General features: G+C 31.7%; 1 protein-coding gene across 14 annotated transcripts; it reads left to right on the top strand.

The window, feature by feature from the left end:
* Nucleotides 1-4012: 4012 nt before the first annotated feature.
* On the top strand, nt 4013-13361 carry LOC107013438 (protein unc-13 homolog). 14 transcript variants are annotated; one of them, XR_003577288.1, is made up of 11 exons: nt 4013-4224; nt 4328-4400; nt 4565-5470; nt 7034-7191; nt 7268-7421; nt 7950-8114; nt 8443-8555; nt 9839-10189; nt 11131-11251; nt 11890-12002; nt 12957-13361. XR_003577288.1 is itself a non-coding variant. In XM_027915373.1 (5 exons), exons 2-5 carry the CDS (start codon nt 5387-5389, stop codon nt 7992-7994), a joined length of 441 nt encoding a protein of 146 aa, XP_027771174.1. In that variant the 5' UTR covers nt 4013-4400; nt 4565-5386; the 3' UTR covers nt 7995-8010. The 14 variants fall into 14 exon arrangements, 1 of the variants encoding a protein (XP_027771174.1); XR_003577290.1 differs by having other exon boundaries at nt 4013-4400; nt 4565-4728; nt 5261-5470; XR_003577289.1 differs by having other exon boundaries at nt 4013-4400; nt 4565-4728; nt 5204-5470.
* The last annotated feature ends 842 nt before the right edge of the window (nt 13362-14203 follow it).

Raw genomic sequence — 14203 nt, 5'->3', positions numbered from 1 at the left:
GGTAAAAACTGCTGTACAACAATCCATATGGAATAAATAGGATAAATGAATCTGTTCCTTCTATTTTATCCATATTTATAAATAACTTAATTAAATATATATATTGAGTTTTTTTTTTAAGATACTATAAAAATATCCAATTAGTTTAATTTCTTTTGATATTAATAAGAAATCATATTCTCTAAAATCTTAATTTTTTAAAGAAAATTAGAGATTCTCCACCTTAAAAGTTAATAGCATTACTTTATTATAATCATAAGCCTCAATGTGTTATTGCAGATATATAGTTGAGAGAAAATATAAAAAAAATATTGCTTCAACTCAGTCGACTTTATTTAAGATATATAGTTGAAAAAAATATTAAAAAAATTATAACTTCAACCTGCTTAGCATGACGTAAAAGATAGAGAGAAACTTTAAATAATTAAATAAATAAACTCTAACATAATAATATCCATCATATTTTAAATTTTATTTATTTATTTTTAACTAAAGTACTATTAAAATATATTTTTATCAATATTCATACGATATTCTTTACTCATCAATAGTTAATACATAATGCACACCGAATGCAAATATCAAGAGATAAAAGAAAAAAAAGTTGAAAATTAAGAATTAATGAAAGCAAAAAATTAGTCAATTGGATTAATAAATAATAATAGCAAATAAGGAAGAACCGAAGGGCAAAAAGAAATTGAAGCCTTGAGCCTTAATGTAGAAAAATAATTAAATATAGTATGCACACGCATGCAAATATATGTTTCCTTTTTTTCTCTCAATTTACGTGCTATGTAGGAAACTTGGGGAGTCAATTAATTTTTTGTATTTCTTTTTTAAAAATTATTTTAAGTTGTTAGTTTGCTAGGATTTATGTTCTTTTTTTCATTTTTAAATAATATGTTTTATTCCTTTTATTTTAATTTATATGACACATGTGTAATTAAGAGAGTCATTCAAATTTTGTATATGTTCTATTAAGCATTTTTAACTGTTAATTATTATGATTTATAGTATTGATTATGTAACATTTAATAATATATGTTGTTCCATCTATTTAAATTCATGTGTCACTACTAAAATTTCAAGAGTCAATCAAATTTCGTATATGTTCTATTAAGTATTTTCAACTGTTAATTGTTGTGATTTATAGTATCGCTTACATAATATTCAATAATCTATGTTATTCCATCTAATTAAATTTACGTGTCACTAATAAAATTTCAAGAATCAATTAAATTTTTATTTTTTAAGAAAATATTTTATCTTGATAATTCTTGTGATTTATAATGTTTTTAATATCATTTTAAATATATAAAGAATATTTAAAATTATTAACTACTATGATTTAGAAAATTTGCAAATATATAACGTATATTTTTAACACTTTGTTTAGATCATTGTTACCAATTGTTTTATAATGTATTGTATTGTACTCTATTGTACTCTATTGTATGGTAGATATAATGTTTGCCTAAATTGTATTGTTTGTTGTTATTTAGTAACATTGTAATTGCTTGGTTTGATTGTATCGTACTGTATTGTAATTTATAAATTTGCTTAAATATTCTTAATTATTCTAGGCTAGAAGGTTTGACTATGTTTAAATAATTAAGGTAAAGGGTAAAATAGTATTTTGAAATATTATGTAAAAATATAATTGGAAAAAGAAAAAGTAACAATGGGAACGCACCAAATTGGTTGTTCCATAAAATAGGGGTTTCCATTGTTACAGAACAACGAAATTTAATAATACAATACAATACACTTTAACACTTTGTTTGGATCATTGTTACTCATTGTTTCATAATGTATTGTATTGTATTGTACTCTATTGTATGGTGGATACAATGTTTGGTTAGATTGTATTGTTTGCTATTGTTTAGTAATATTTAAATTGTTTGGTTTGATTATATCGTACTGTATTGTAATTTATAATTTTACTTAAATATCTTTAATTATTCTGGGGTAGGAGATTTGACTAGATTTAAATAATTAAGGTAAAAAGTAAAATAGTATCTTGAAATATTATGTAAAAATATAATTGGAAAAAAAATATTAAGTAACACTGGGAACACACCAAATTGGTTGTTCCATAAAATAGGGGATTCTATTGTTACGTAACAACGAAATTTAACAATACAGTACAATACATTTTAAGTAACAATCAAAACAAACATTGTAGGTGTAATAACGATATAATACAATATAATGGATAACAATGATCCAAACATAGTGTAAGTAACAATCAAAACAAACATTGTAGGTATAATAACGATACAATACAATATAATGGATAACAATGATCCAAACATAGTGTAAGTAACAATCTAAACAAACATTTTAGATATATTAACGATATAATATAATATAATGGATAATAATGATCCAAATATAGTGTAAGAATAGTGCGTAAACAAAGTGGAAAAAACTAAAGAAGAAGATGTGAGAGACAAGATGGAAATGAGAAAAACCGAAGTGAGGTCATATATTGAAAGGCAGTTGAATAGTTAATGAAATGAAAAATAGAAAAACACTGCCCCAAGCTTTTCGACTGAGGGAAATAAAAAGGAAAATTGGCTGGCTTTTATGTCCAAAAAATGGAGAAGTATAATTATAAAGCACTATGTACAATATTATTTCAGAATAACACTAACCGTAAATTCCCATATTGTCCCTGCCTAGGGAAGCTCGTTTATGAGTTATTTCCATAGCCTCTTATATATATTAGTATTGGCCTAAATTTTTAAACTTTATGTGATATAGATAGAATTTAGATAGTCAATTAAATTTTAATATGATTTTTAAATATTTAAAGTTGTTAATTATTGTAATTTATAAATTTCTATGTGATTTTTGAATAATATATTATTTTTCTTTTATCCCATTTTATGTGATACTAATAAATTAATTTTACGAATCAATCGAATTTTAATATGTCTTTTTACTAATATTTTAAGTCTGTAATTATAATAATTTATAATATTTTTTTTAAATATTTAAAAATTTTAAAAATAAGACAGACATAATAAAATGAAAGAATCACCAGAAAAAGAAAAATAGTGCAGCTGCTGAGCAGGCAAGTCGACCATGACCTACCTAGTTATTGTCACTTATATCCATCCCATTTTATGTGATAAACATAGATTAATTTTATAAATCCGTCGATTTTTTTTATATGTTTTTTACTAATATTTTAAGTTGACATTTATGACGATTTAAAATATTATAAAAAATTAAAAATAAGACAAGACGGAAGAACCACCGGAAAAGGAAAAAATAGTGCAGCTGCCGCCAGTCAACAAATTTTCTTTTTTTCCCCCTTAAATTCCTCTCTTAATTATGGTGAGTATTTCTCAATGTTTATTTTCATTTTCAACGCCTGAACGGTTACATTTTCAAATGATGATTTTCTTTTTTCCCCCCTTAAATTCCTCTCTTAAATATGGTCAGTATTTCTCAATGTTTATTTTCATTTTCAACGCCTGAACGGTCACATTTTCAAATAATGATTTTCTTTTTTTTCCCCTTAAATTCCTCTCTTAAATATGATCAGTATTTCTCAATGTTTATTTTCATTTTCAACGCCTGAACGGTCACATTTTCAAATGATGATTTTCTTTTTTTTCCCCTTAAATTCCTCTCTTAAATATGGTGAGTATTTCTCAATGTTTATTTTCATTTTCAACGCCTCAACGGTCACATTTTCAAATGATGATTTTCTTTTTTTCCCCCCTTAAATTCCTCTCTTAAATATGGTGAGTATTTCTCAATGTTTATTTTCATTTTCAACGCCTCAACAGTCACATTTTCAAATGATGATTTTCTTTTTTTTCCCCTTAAATTCCTCTCTTAAATATGGTGAGTATTTCTCAATGTTTATTTTCATTTTCAATGCCTCAACGGTCACATTTTTAAATGATGATTTTTTTATATGTTTTTTACTAATATTTTAAGTTGACATTTATGACGATTTAAAATATTATAAAAAATTAAAAATAAGACAAGACGGAAGACCACCGGAAAAGGAAAAAATAGTGCAGCTGCCGCCAGTCAACAAATTTTCTTTTTTTTCCCGTTAAATTCCTCTCTTAAATATGGGTTTCTCAATGTTTATTTTCATTTTTAATGCCTCAACGGTCACATTTTCAAATGATGATTTCTTTCTGTGGGGTTTGCCTCCAAGAAGATTGCCGAAGTGTAACTCATTCATTTGCTTCTTTGGTTGTTCTTTAATCTTTCCTCTTATTGGAATTTGATTCTTTTTTTGTGCATCTTCGGTAACTGAACTTGGGGGTTTTGGTTTTTTATTTTTGGGGGCCTAAAGTCACTCCGTCCTTGGTGAATTCAAGTTGTGAGTTGTTAAGCAAGTGGGTTTACGTTGAAGTTGCAATGACGGAGTAAGTAATCTTTACAATCCAGTGGATTCTTTCCTTTTTTTGATTAATAGATGTTGAAGTTGTTTTGAAGTAAATCTCAAGGTGAATGATTCTTGATGTTTTAAGGAGATTTGATGGTAGGGAATTTATTGGGCTCCAACTGAATTTGTTGATTGTATTTGCAGGGAGAACTCTACAATGATTTCGGAGAGATAGGCGGATGCTATTAAATTTCTAACTTTCAGGAAGCTTAATCAAGAAGATGGTAAAGCCCCCGGAGCTGTTTCCTTGTGTGATGTGGATCTTGATCAAGTTAGCGTTGATTTTTTCCTCAATTGTGCAAGAAAAGGTAGGGAATGTCAACCCCAAAATATAGCCTCTACATATCTGCTTTAAAATGGATTGCAATCATCAGGTCAGGATTTTTTTTTTTTGAGTTGGCGAACTTCTTGAACTATCTGAAGCTATTCGACATTATCACCACAACACTGTTCACTCATATGGTATATTCAGACTTGCACAGACATTATTTTCTGTTCAATGGTCACTATTTTATGAATGTTCTGCACATACATTAATTTCTGTTGAATAGTTACTATTTGTGAATGTTCCACTTTCAGAGGTTTATCTACTGCAACATAGAATTATTCCATATGGTATTGTTGTGCAGCACTTTTTACCTATTCCAGAACTTTATTTAGTGTGTTTAATTATCAATGTTTATTTTCATTCTTGACGGTTTCCTTTTGGTATTACGAGTAATGCAAGTTCAAATGATGAATGCTTTCTGGCTACAAATCCTGAGCTCTCGGGTTTGCCTCCAGGAAGATTGCCTGTCCCTATTTCCACATCACCAATTTTGCAAACACTCTCAACGTCAGGATCAATTGATACTGAACCATTTGAAGAGCTGTCTAGTTTATCCAAATCTCAGTATCTCAGTTCCACACAACAACAAGAGTTAACAGTTGACAACATTGAGGATTTTGATGACGATGATGATCTAGATGAACTTGACAGTTGAAGATATTCAAGAAGAGTTCTCAATGATGCTGCTGATCTCGTGCTTGGATTGCCGTTATTTGCTACTGGTAAGCATGCTTGTTGTAGGTGTATATGTGTATGGTGGACCTGTAACTTCTTCTATCATAAGTGTGACCATTTCATTTTGGCAGTATTAGGTTGTAATTTGCTTGTCTATTAACTCTAAGTTGTTATATCTATAGAACTGGTTATACCGGAAAAATAAAAGATGGGGAGAGTAATGGTTACCATTTAAAAAAAAAAAAGATCGGGAAGGTAAGAGTACTTCGAGATTTCTCTCTGTCTATATTTGTACTACTGGTTACTTTGTGCTTAGGGTGCTGACACATGACTAGGAAACTATTAACAACATTGATGCAAATGTATCATCTAACTGCTTTAGTTTCTGTGCAATTTTCACTCAATGATAAATGGATTTTTTAATAAGGGAATTTAACCACTATACTCTGAAGCATTGTATCCTAATGATAAATAGATTTCAATTCTCATCCACGTTAATTGCAGTTCGAACAATGCACCAAGGTCGTGAACATAGCATACTTCTGTAGTAGCTTGATATTGGGAGAATATCCGTCCCCTTTTTATTAGGAGCATAAGAAACCACTAATCTCCAGCACACTTGTGTGATTTTTTTGATTTTCTAACTTCTTCCAGCTGATGGGGCATTATTAAATTTTTTAGAACTGTAATCCTATATGTTTTTTTTTCTTTTTGTAGATTAGAAAGAGTTAGCACTATCTTGATGCATGTTTAATGTTTTCTGACCTTTGACTATCATAAACAAAACTAGTTGTCGGATTATTGATTCTCAGATATTTTGATGCAACTCTCTTTAGTGCTTAAATTTTATTTTATTTTGTTATAGCTCTTTGTTATTTTCTCCTCTAATCACTATTCACTTGATTATGTTTATAAAAAGAAAACTTACATAGTTATATAAGTTTTTCACTTGATTATGCTAAAAAGAAAATAGTTATATAAGTTTTATTTCTGATCTTTAACAGCCCTAATTTTTTCATTTGGTGCTTTTTAAGCTAAAGAGTTCCCGCTAATGTTTTCTTCAACGAACATTCAAGTATTTATTACTCTTCTGTGATAACTTCTCTCGTACCTAGTAGCAATAGTATTCAATTTGTTTTGAATCTTATTTCATCTTTCATAAATCCTAACCAAATGATAAGTTAAGTTCTGTGCTTGTGCACGAAAATCAGTGACAAGTTGATGTCATTTGATCCTCACTTATTTCTGGCGCCTTCTTGGTTTGAAGTCTGTTTGGGGAATATCTCGATATGTTAAATGTGAAATTGAATGAAGCGAGGTCATCATATCCATTTAACTAGTTTATTTTACCTCTACTTTGTAAACAGCCTATGGTGGGGTGCAAGAGCTTGTTTTGGAGCTTCATATTAAATCCGTACTTCTTTTTGCGTTTTGATGTTTGAATTCTTTGATTTTATACAATGTTTGAAGCCTTGAATACATGTGTTGGCACGTAATAGGAACTTCCAGATTGATAGATTGATTACTGGAACAAGTATTTGATGAGAAAGCAGTTAAATATATTATTCTATTCCAGTATTTCCTGATCAGTTACACTACTTCACTTGTAGATTCCATTATCTACTTTCAAAATGTATTCTTTTCTTGCTTTTACGTGGATGGATGGGAGATACTTATACTTCAGGCTGTATTTCTTCCTAGCTATTGGCGATGATTATCTCCGTGAAACAGCATATGAGATCCTTCTGGCTGCTGCTGGACCTTCAGGGTATTTCTGTTTCTTGGCTTGTAACATCTCCCATCCGATTACTTTAACGCATTTAATATGCATTTTGTATGCACAGAGGCCTCGTTGTACCTTCAAAGGACATAAAGAAGAAGAAGACATCTAGATTGATGAGGAAGCTGGGCCGTAGTAAAAGTGACAAAGTAATGACCCAGTCACAATATTTATCTGTACTGGTCAGTTCGTTGGAGACAATGCGTGTCCAGATGGAGGTAGGAAAATGAATGACCTTGTTACCTTATGTCAGATGTCAAATTGCTTCTAGCTTCTGTTGTTTGATTCACACCAGAAATGGCATAGATTTCTTATTAGTTTCTTGCCCTTAACTCAACAAGTTGGGATTACTTGCCTGCTGTTTCATTGCAAATCATTAGGAAATGAAATAACTTAATAAGCAGTAATTTTTTCTGTTAGTTAATGTTGAGGTGTTATGCCAAGAGGTTTTCAAATATTATCAAAGTACAGAGGTGCCTTGAGCTGTTATGTTGGTGATTTGTGTGGTATATGGAGCTAGTCTCCATCAGTTGCCAGTCGGTAGTGAGTATATAATGTAAATAGTGTTCCTAGTGCTAGACATTCATTATTAAATCATAAAAGTGATAGCTAACAGAAAGGGATAAATTTCCCAAAAGGATACGTTAGAAGATAAAGAGGGAAGAGAGATATTGAAGATCCTACTCTGTTGTTTAGGAATTTACAGTTTCATGCTTACTGGGTTCTTACCTGATTAATATGTACAGATTCCTGGAGGCCATGGACGTCAGGACAAGACTTGGTCTCCTTAATGCGATGGTTGGAAAAGTGGGTAAATGATGTATACAATCTTGATCCCACTGGAATTGTTATGTTGTATTTCATGTACCGAGTTTTCCAACAAAAAGTCATATAAATGGCAAAAGAGACAAGTAAGTGCTGTCTTTCCCTCTAAATATGATGATTCAATTTTTTTCCTCCCCTCCTCTTTGTAATTGCTGTAACAAGCTTTGCAAAGTTATTTATTTATGAAACTCAATTCATATGATAATGTATTTAGCATTTCTTTTTTATTTATGAAACTAAAAGAGACAAGTGCGTGCTCACGTCTTTCCCACTTAATATGATGATTCAATTTTTTCGTCCCCCCCTCTTTGTAATTGTTGTAACAAGCTTTGCAAAGTTGTTTATTTATGAAACTAAATTCATACGACAAATTATTTAACATTTCTGTTGCATATTCTTTTTCTGTCAGTTCAGTTAAACATGTTGGAGGAGGAGGGGCTTATAAATTATCCTGTTATAGGGTTGGGGAGTCTGGGTGAAAAGCAAATAAGCTAAGGGTTCTTTTAGCTAATATAGAAGAATCTGAGGTATGTACATTTCTTTCTGTCCCACTTTTGCTGAAGAGAAATTTCTGATTTATTACTAATACTGAAGTATCTGCAATTCTAGTTTGGTCATGCATCCTTGCAAATAGCCAAATACTGAACTTTATAATATGTTAACTTCTTTGAAAATAGTGAAATGCAATATTCATACTTAAAGTAGTGGTCTGATTGCATATTTCAAGAAAATACTGGTCTCTTCTCATTAATGTTCAACTTTCACAATTTTTTTCAAGTTGAACTTCAGTACTCTTTTATTCAGCTTCAACTCAGAGTGGGGGGCTAAAGGATTTGAAAGCAGTGGATGCACATGCTTTAACATATACCGCATCTCCGACTTTGAGTAATATTATGCGTTCAGTTGGTTTAGTTAGTTCCTGATCGCATTTTGACTTCCGCTTTAATGAAGTTTAGGGATCTCTTTTGTTTACCTATAATATAAAAGGAAGAGCCAGGAAATACAAACATGTCCCTCTATCATCTATACATACAGCGACAGGAAGCATGTGGCCCTACAACATCTATACAAACAACGAACTAACAACATTATAATTTAACCTATCATTCTTTTCTATAAGGGAATTGCAAATTGAATCATGATTTACCAATTTGCTTAATGGTCGATACCAATAAATGTAAATTTGCGGTGATCCTAGTTGGATTTCATTTTCTTAATTTTATTGCCGAAAATAAGTATGTTAAATATTAAATAGATAGATTGGAACTACAAATGCACTCCACTTCTTTCAAACAAATTAAATACATTTTTGATTTACTTGAGTGTTCTGTTTTGAAGTTTGATTATCATATGTCTAATCATAGGATAACTTAGAATTAAAGTTGAGTTGCTAAGAGGATTTTCATCTTTTAGATTGGAGGTTCATTATCTGTTGTGTTGCGAATTGTCTGTCCCTGGCCCTCGGGGGTTTCATGTTTGAAAAAAGGAAGTGTCTATTTTTTGGAAATTGACATGTTTTATCTTCTTGTATTTCTATTTATTCTTGTGTACTCTCCTAAAAGGACTTCTTTTCAAAAGAATCTTATTGACCCATGGAATTAGTTCAACTGATTTTTGTTCTTGTTTGCTTGTTTGATGCTCTTCATCATTATTATATGCACTCTCATCTTCTTTTTTTCCCAATCCATGGACATTTTGATACTATATACTATGAACACCCATGTCCTGATACCATATCACAAAGAGAAAGGGTTCTTTTTGATGCTATACCAGATGATATGCCATAAAAAGTATCATTTCTTTGTTTCAGTCCTTTCTCCCTCCTGCAGCAGAGATGCAAAGGATAATGTTTAAAATCTTTGAGAGAGATCCCTATGCCACTGGCAGAAAGGCCAGCTCGGGGTGACTTAACTGGTGAAGTATGCCACCGTGCTGATGGTTATCACCTGAATGTCAAATTATACGGGAATCTACTTCTCAGTGTTTTTGATGTTTTAGATGAGGGAAAAGCTCACAGAGGTCAGTAAAACCCACTTGAATGTCATTCTCTCTAATTCTTGCCATTCTTGCTATGCCTTATGGTGTCAGGATAAAGATGATCATCTTGTCTCTTACACTGGAAAGTAGTACTCTTGGGATGTCACCTTTCTATTAAAAGAAGGTAATATTCTTAAGGGTCATTGGATTTACAGTCTTGGTATGTTGTGTACTTATGTCAAAATAGAAAAGGTTTATATAGTTGGGACTATGTTTTAGTCATGTTAGTAGTAATTTAGGTCTTGTGATTTGTAGGAGTCCTTTAGTCTTATATGAATATGCATTTCAAAAATATATAGAACTTCTGGAGCTTATTATTATTATTATTTAATTATTATAAATAATATGGGTCTTAAGGAGCTTAAAATGGAACAGTATGAATTATGATCAGGGAGTATTCATACAGCCGAGGCCCTACTTGCTTAGGATAGAGGTCCAGTTGTTTTATAGGAACAAAATAACCTGTTCTCTGTGTATAATAGTAAAATTTTGAACAGTAGTGCAATGGATGATGTTATGTGAGTACATTCCTTTGGAAATCGATTTATAGGTTTGAATGACCAATTATCTTCATCTTTTCCAACCAGGAAGTTAAAGAAATTTTGGAGCTTCTTAAGTCCACATGGCGTAATTTGGGAATCATAAAAACCATCGACTACACTTAGGATAGAGGTCCAGTTGTTTTGTAGGAACAAAATAACCTGTTCTCTGTGTATAATAGTAAAATCTTGAACAGTAGTGCAATGGATGATGTTATGTGAGTACATTCCTTTGGAAATCGATTTATATGTTTGAATGACCAATTATCTTCATCTTTTCCAACCAGGAAGTTAAAGAAATTTTGGAGCTTCTTAAGTCCACATGCCGTAATTTGGGAATCATAAAAACCATCGACTACACTTAGGATAGAGGTCCAGTTGTTTTGTAGGAACAAAATAACCTGTTCTCTGTGTATAATAGTAAAATCTTGAACAGTAGTGCAATGGATGATGTTATGTGAGTACATTCCTTTGGAAATCGATTTATATGTTTGAATGACCAATTATCTTCATCTTTTCCAACCAGGAAGTTAAAGAAATTTTGGAGCTTCTTAAGTCCACATGCCGTAATTTGGGAATCATAAAAACCATCCACTACACTTGCTATGCTTGGGTATTATTTTGACTGGTATAAATTGACAAAAAAGGTACTGGTTTCTAGTCAGAGTTGCTTAAAACATTACTAGAATTTGCTTGACTACTAACCTGCTGATGGTATATCAATTGTTTGGACTAGATTTTACTTCTTTATCAATTATTTGAGTGGTGATGGACCACAAGCTCTTTGCAATATGTGGCATAGCCTGAATTTCCTATTTAGAAAAGAAACTGATATTTCTTGAATCTAGCTTGAAGTACCAGAAACATTGTGTTTCTTTGACTGAGTTACTAAGGAAGGCTTTGTTCTATTTATGTTAGTTAGGTTTGCTGATGTCCTCTTGGTGTACTTATTGGCCGATGCTAACATTCAATGTCAGTTTACTATTTTGCATAAAATGAATCTGCGAGTGATCAAGACTGGCCATCACTTCAGTTCTCATTTGTTTGAATTTCCTTGGGAGAGAGTTTTTGAATTTGGGAATGGATCTGTTATCCGATTTTGCCCCTAACTTTTCTCCCCAAAACAACCCTAATTTCCTCCTATTTAAGCCCTCTTCTCCTCAGTTCTTGGGTTGGACGGAATTGACATACAAAAAGAATAGCTTACAAAAGGTTTTTTTTGGTTTGCCGCTTTGACATTTGAGAGATTCTTGAACAAGTTCTCTAACTCTAAATTTTCGGGAAGTTCCTTGTCCAGGTTTTGTTTGGATTTCTTGGTTGTTGCTCGAGTCGGAACTCATGTGGAAGAGGTCGCTGTCTCCTCTGCTCGTCTCGTCCCCGTTCGCTTCCCGCAACAAGGTAAACAACTCGTCACCCTTTTTCTCCACTTTGAATTCGTTGTGTTGGTCTGGTTTCTTTTATGGATTCCGAAATGAGTTTATGTGATGTGTTGTTCAGTTTGAGTTAGCTCCTTCATCTTATTTTTCTAAAATGAGTAATGCGTGTTTCTTTTTCAAGATGATTTAATGCTTGTTTGAGCCTATTTTTCTGTTTGTGTTCTTTTCACCTTAAGCTTGTGTTGTATATTTGTTAACCTTGCTAAGACTGTCTATCCCTCCCCTTCACTTCCTTTTTATGAAGTTGCAAGCAATAAAGTCCCGTGAAATTATGTATTTTTGTCATACTTTGTTGATATTATATGTTGATTTGGTTCATGACTAAAATGTTCAGCTTCCTTTAGTATCATTTGGCTCAGTCGCTACCGTTCTCAACTTTGTGAACTTTAGTTTCCGTTTATCCCTTATTAGTCGCTATTTGCTGTATGTTAGAAGGAAGATTTTGTTTACTTGTGCTCCTTTGCATTCAGTAATGTCGATTTCCAGTCATAGGAAGCATGTCTCTTGGCGATTACTGTGACTTAATGTGGGTATAAAGTGGGTTTATTATGTTATGAGGTGTTTGTTTTGAGATGGATTTTGTGAAGCTTTGTGTTGATTCATTGTCTAAATTAGTATGTACTCTCTTGTTTCATTTTTTATATGTGTTTTAGGATAATTTCTTCAATTCTTAATGTGTAAAGAATCATGCTAAGCTTACTATAATGTCTTTGGATGCCATCTCTTCATTAATTGCTTAGGACCCAAATGTTTGTCTCTTTAAATTATTAGTTGAAAACTACATCTCTTTTACTGTTTAAGTGTGGTATATGAGTTGTACTTTTTCTTTAATCCACTTAGGTTGATTGATAAAATACAATAGTATTATATGCTCTATAAAGAGGGTATGAAACTGATACACTAGTGTCTTGCACAGGTCGGGAACCGAGAATACACTGATATACAGCGTGATACAGCGATATACACCAGCTATATATTGTGTATAAATGCAACATAAATGGGCACAAAAAGCCCCCAAAATTTCAGAAATTGTATTTTGTTACTTTGGGCCTAAGCCCTTTTTGCCTTTTATTATTATTTGTTAGATTAGGACAGGTGGAGGATTGGGCGTAAAGTAAAGCCCACTAAAAAATCAAATTGCTATGTTAGTTTAGGACAGGTACGAAAGGAAGAATTGGGCCACATATGCAGATGCAGCGTGATACAGCAATTACATCAGCTGTATATTGTGTATAAATGCAGCATAAATGGGCCCAACAAACCCGCAAAATTTCAGAAATTGTATTTTGTTATTTCGGGCCTAAGCCCCTTTGTCTTTTTATTATTATTTGTTAGACTAGGACAGGTGGAGGATTTGAGCCTAAGGCCCACTAAAAATCAAATTGTTATGTTAGTTTAGGACAGGTATGACAGGAAGAATTGGGCCACATATAGATGAGTCAAAAGCCCAAAATGAAATTAGGCCCCAGTACTGGCCCAGATGGACAAAACCAGACTCGGGCCCAATTTCTCTTCTTCATCTTGTATTTATTTTAATTGTTATTGCTTGTTTATTTGTTTGTTTAATTTTAACGTTTTTCCTAAACCAATTCGCCAAAAGATGCCACTTCTAATCGATTACTTATATTTTCATAAAATTTGAATAAGTACTAGTTGTCTTCCTTGAATTACTTTGAGATATTTCGCTCAAGTAATTCCCCCTTCTAATAATTATCTTCCCCTTAAAGAATGATTCTGAGCTTTAAAATTGTTATTCTCAATTTTGATTAAGTTGCTTAAAATAACTAGTAAAATAGTTAATTATCGAATAAATGCATGACATTTCGAGTGCTTTCAAATCTTTCTCGAGATGTTAATATAAATTCCGGACCCTTTTCCAATTGATTTTTAATGTTTTATATCTTCTTAAAATTAGTTAAATCTTCCACTGTTTCCTTTTCCTTCTCATATCTCACATCTCATATGTCCATATCTCATATCTCTTCTCACATCTTACATTTCATCTCTAGTCTCTCATCTCTCATCTCATATCTCATCTCTCATATATCATATCTTATATATAATCTCCCTTCATCTCATATCTCACATCTCATATCTCAAATATCATCTCATATCTTATATCTCATCTCATATATCACAACTCATCTAATATATCATATCTCA

The sequence above is a fragment of the Solanum pennellii genome, chromosome 1 (assembly GCF_001406875.1).
Source record: "Solanum pennellii chromosome 1, SPENNV200".
NCBI lineage: Eukaryota > Viridiplantae > Streptophyta > Magnoliopsida > Solanales > Solanaceae > Solanum > Solanum pennellii.
This window is presented reverse-complemented; position numbering and strand designations above follow the sequence as displayed.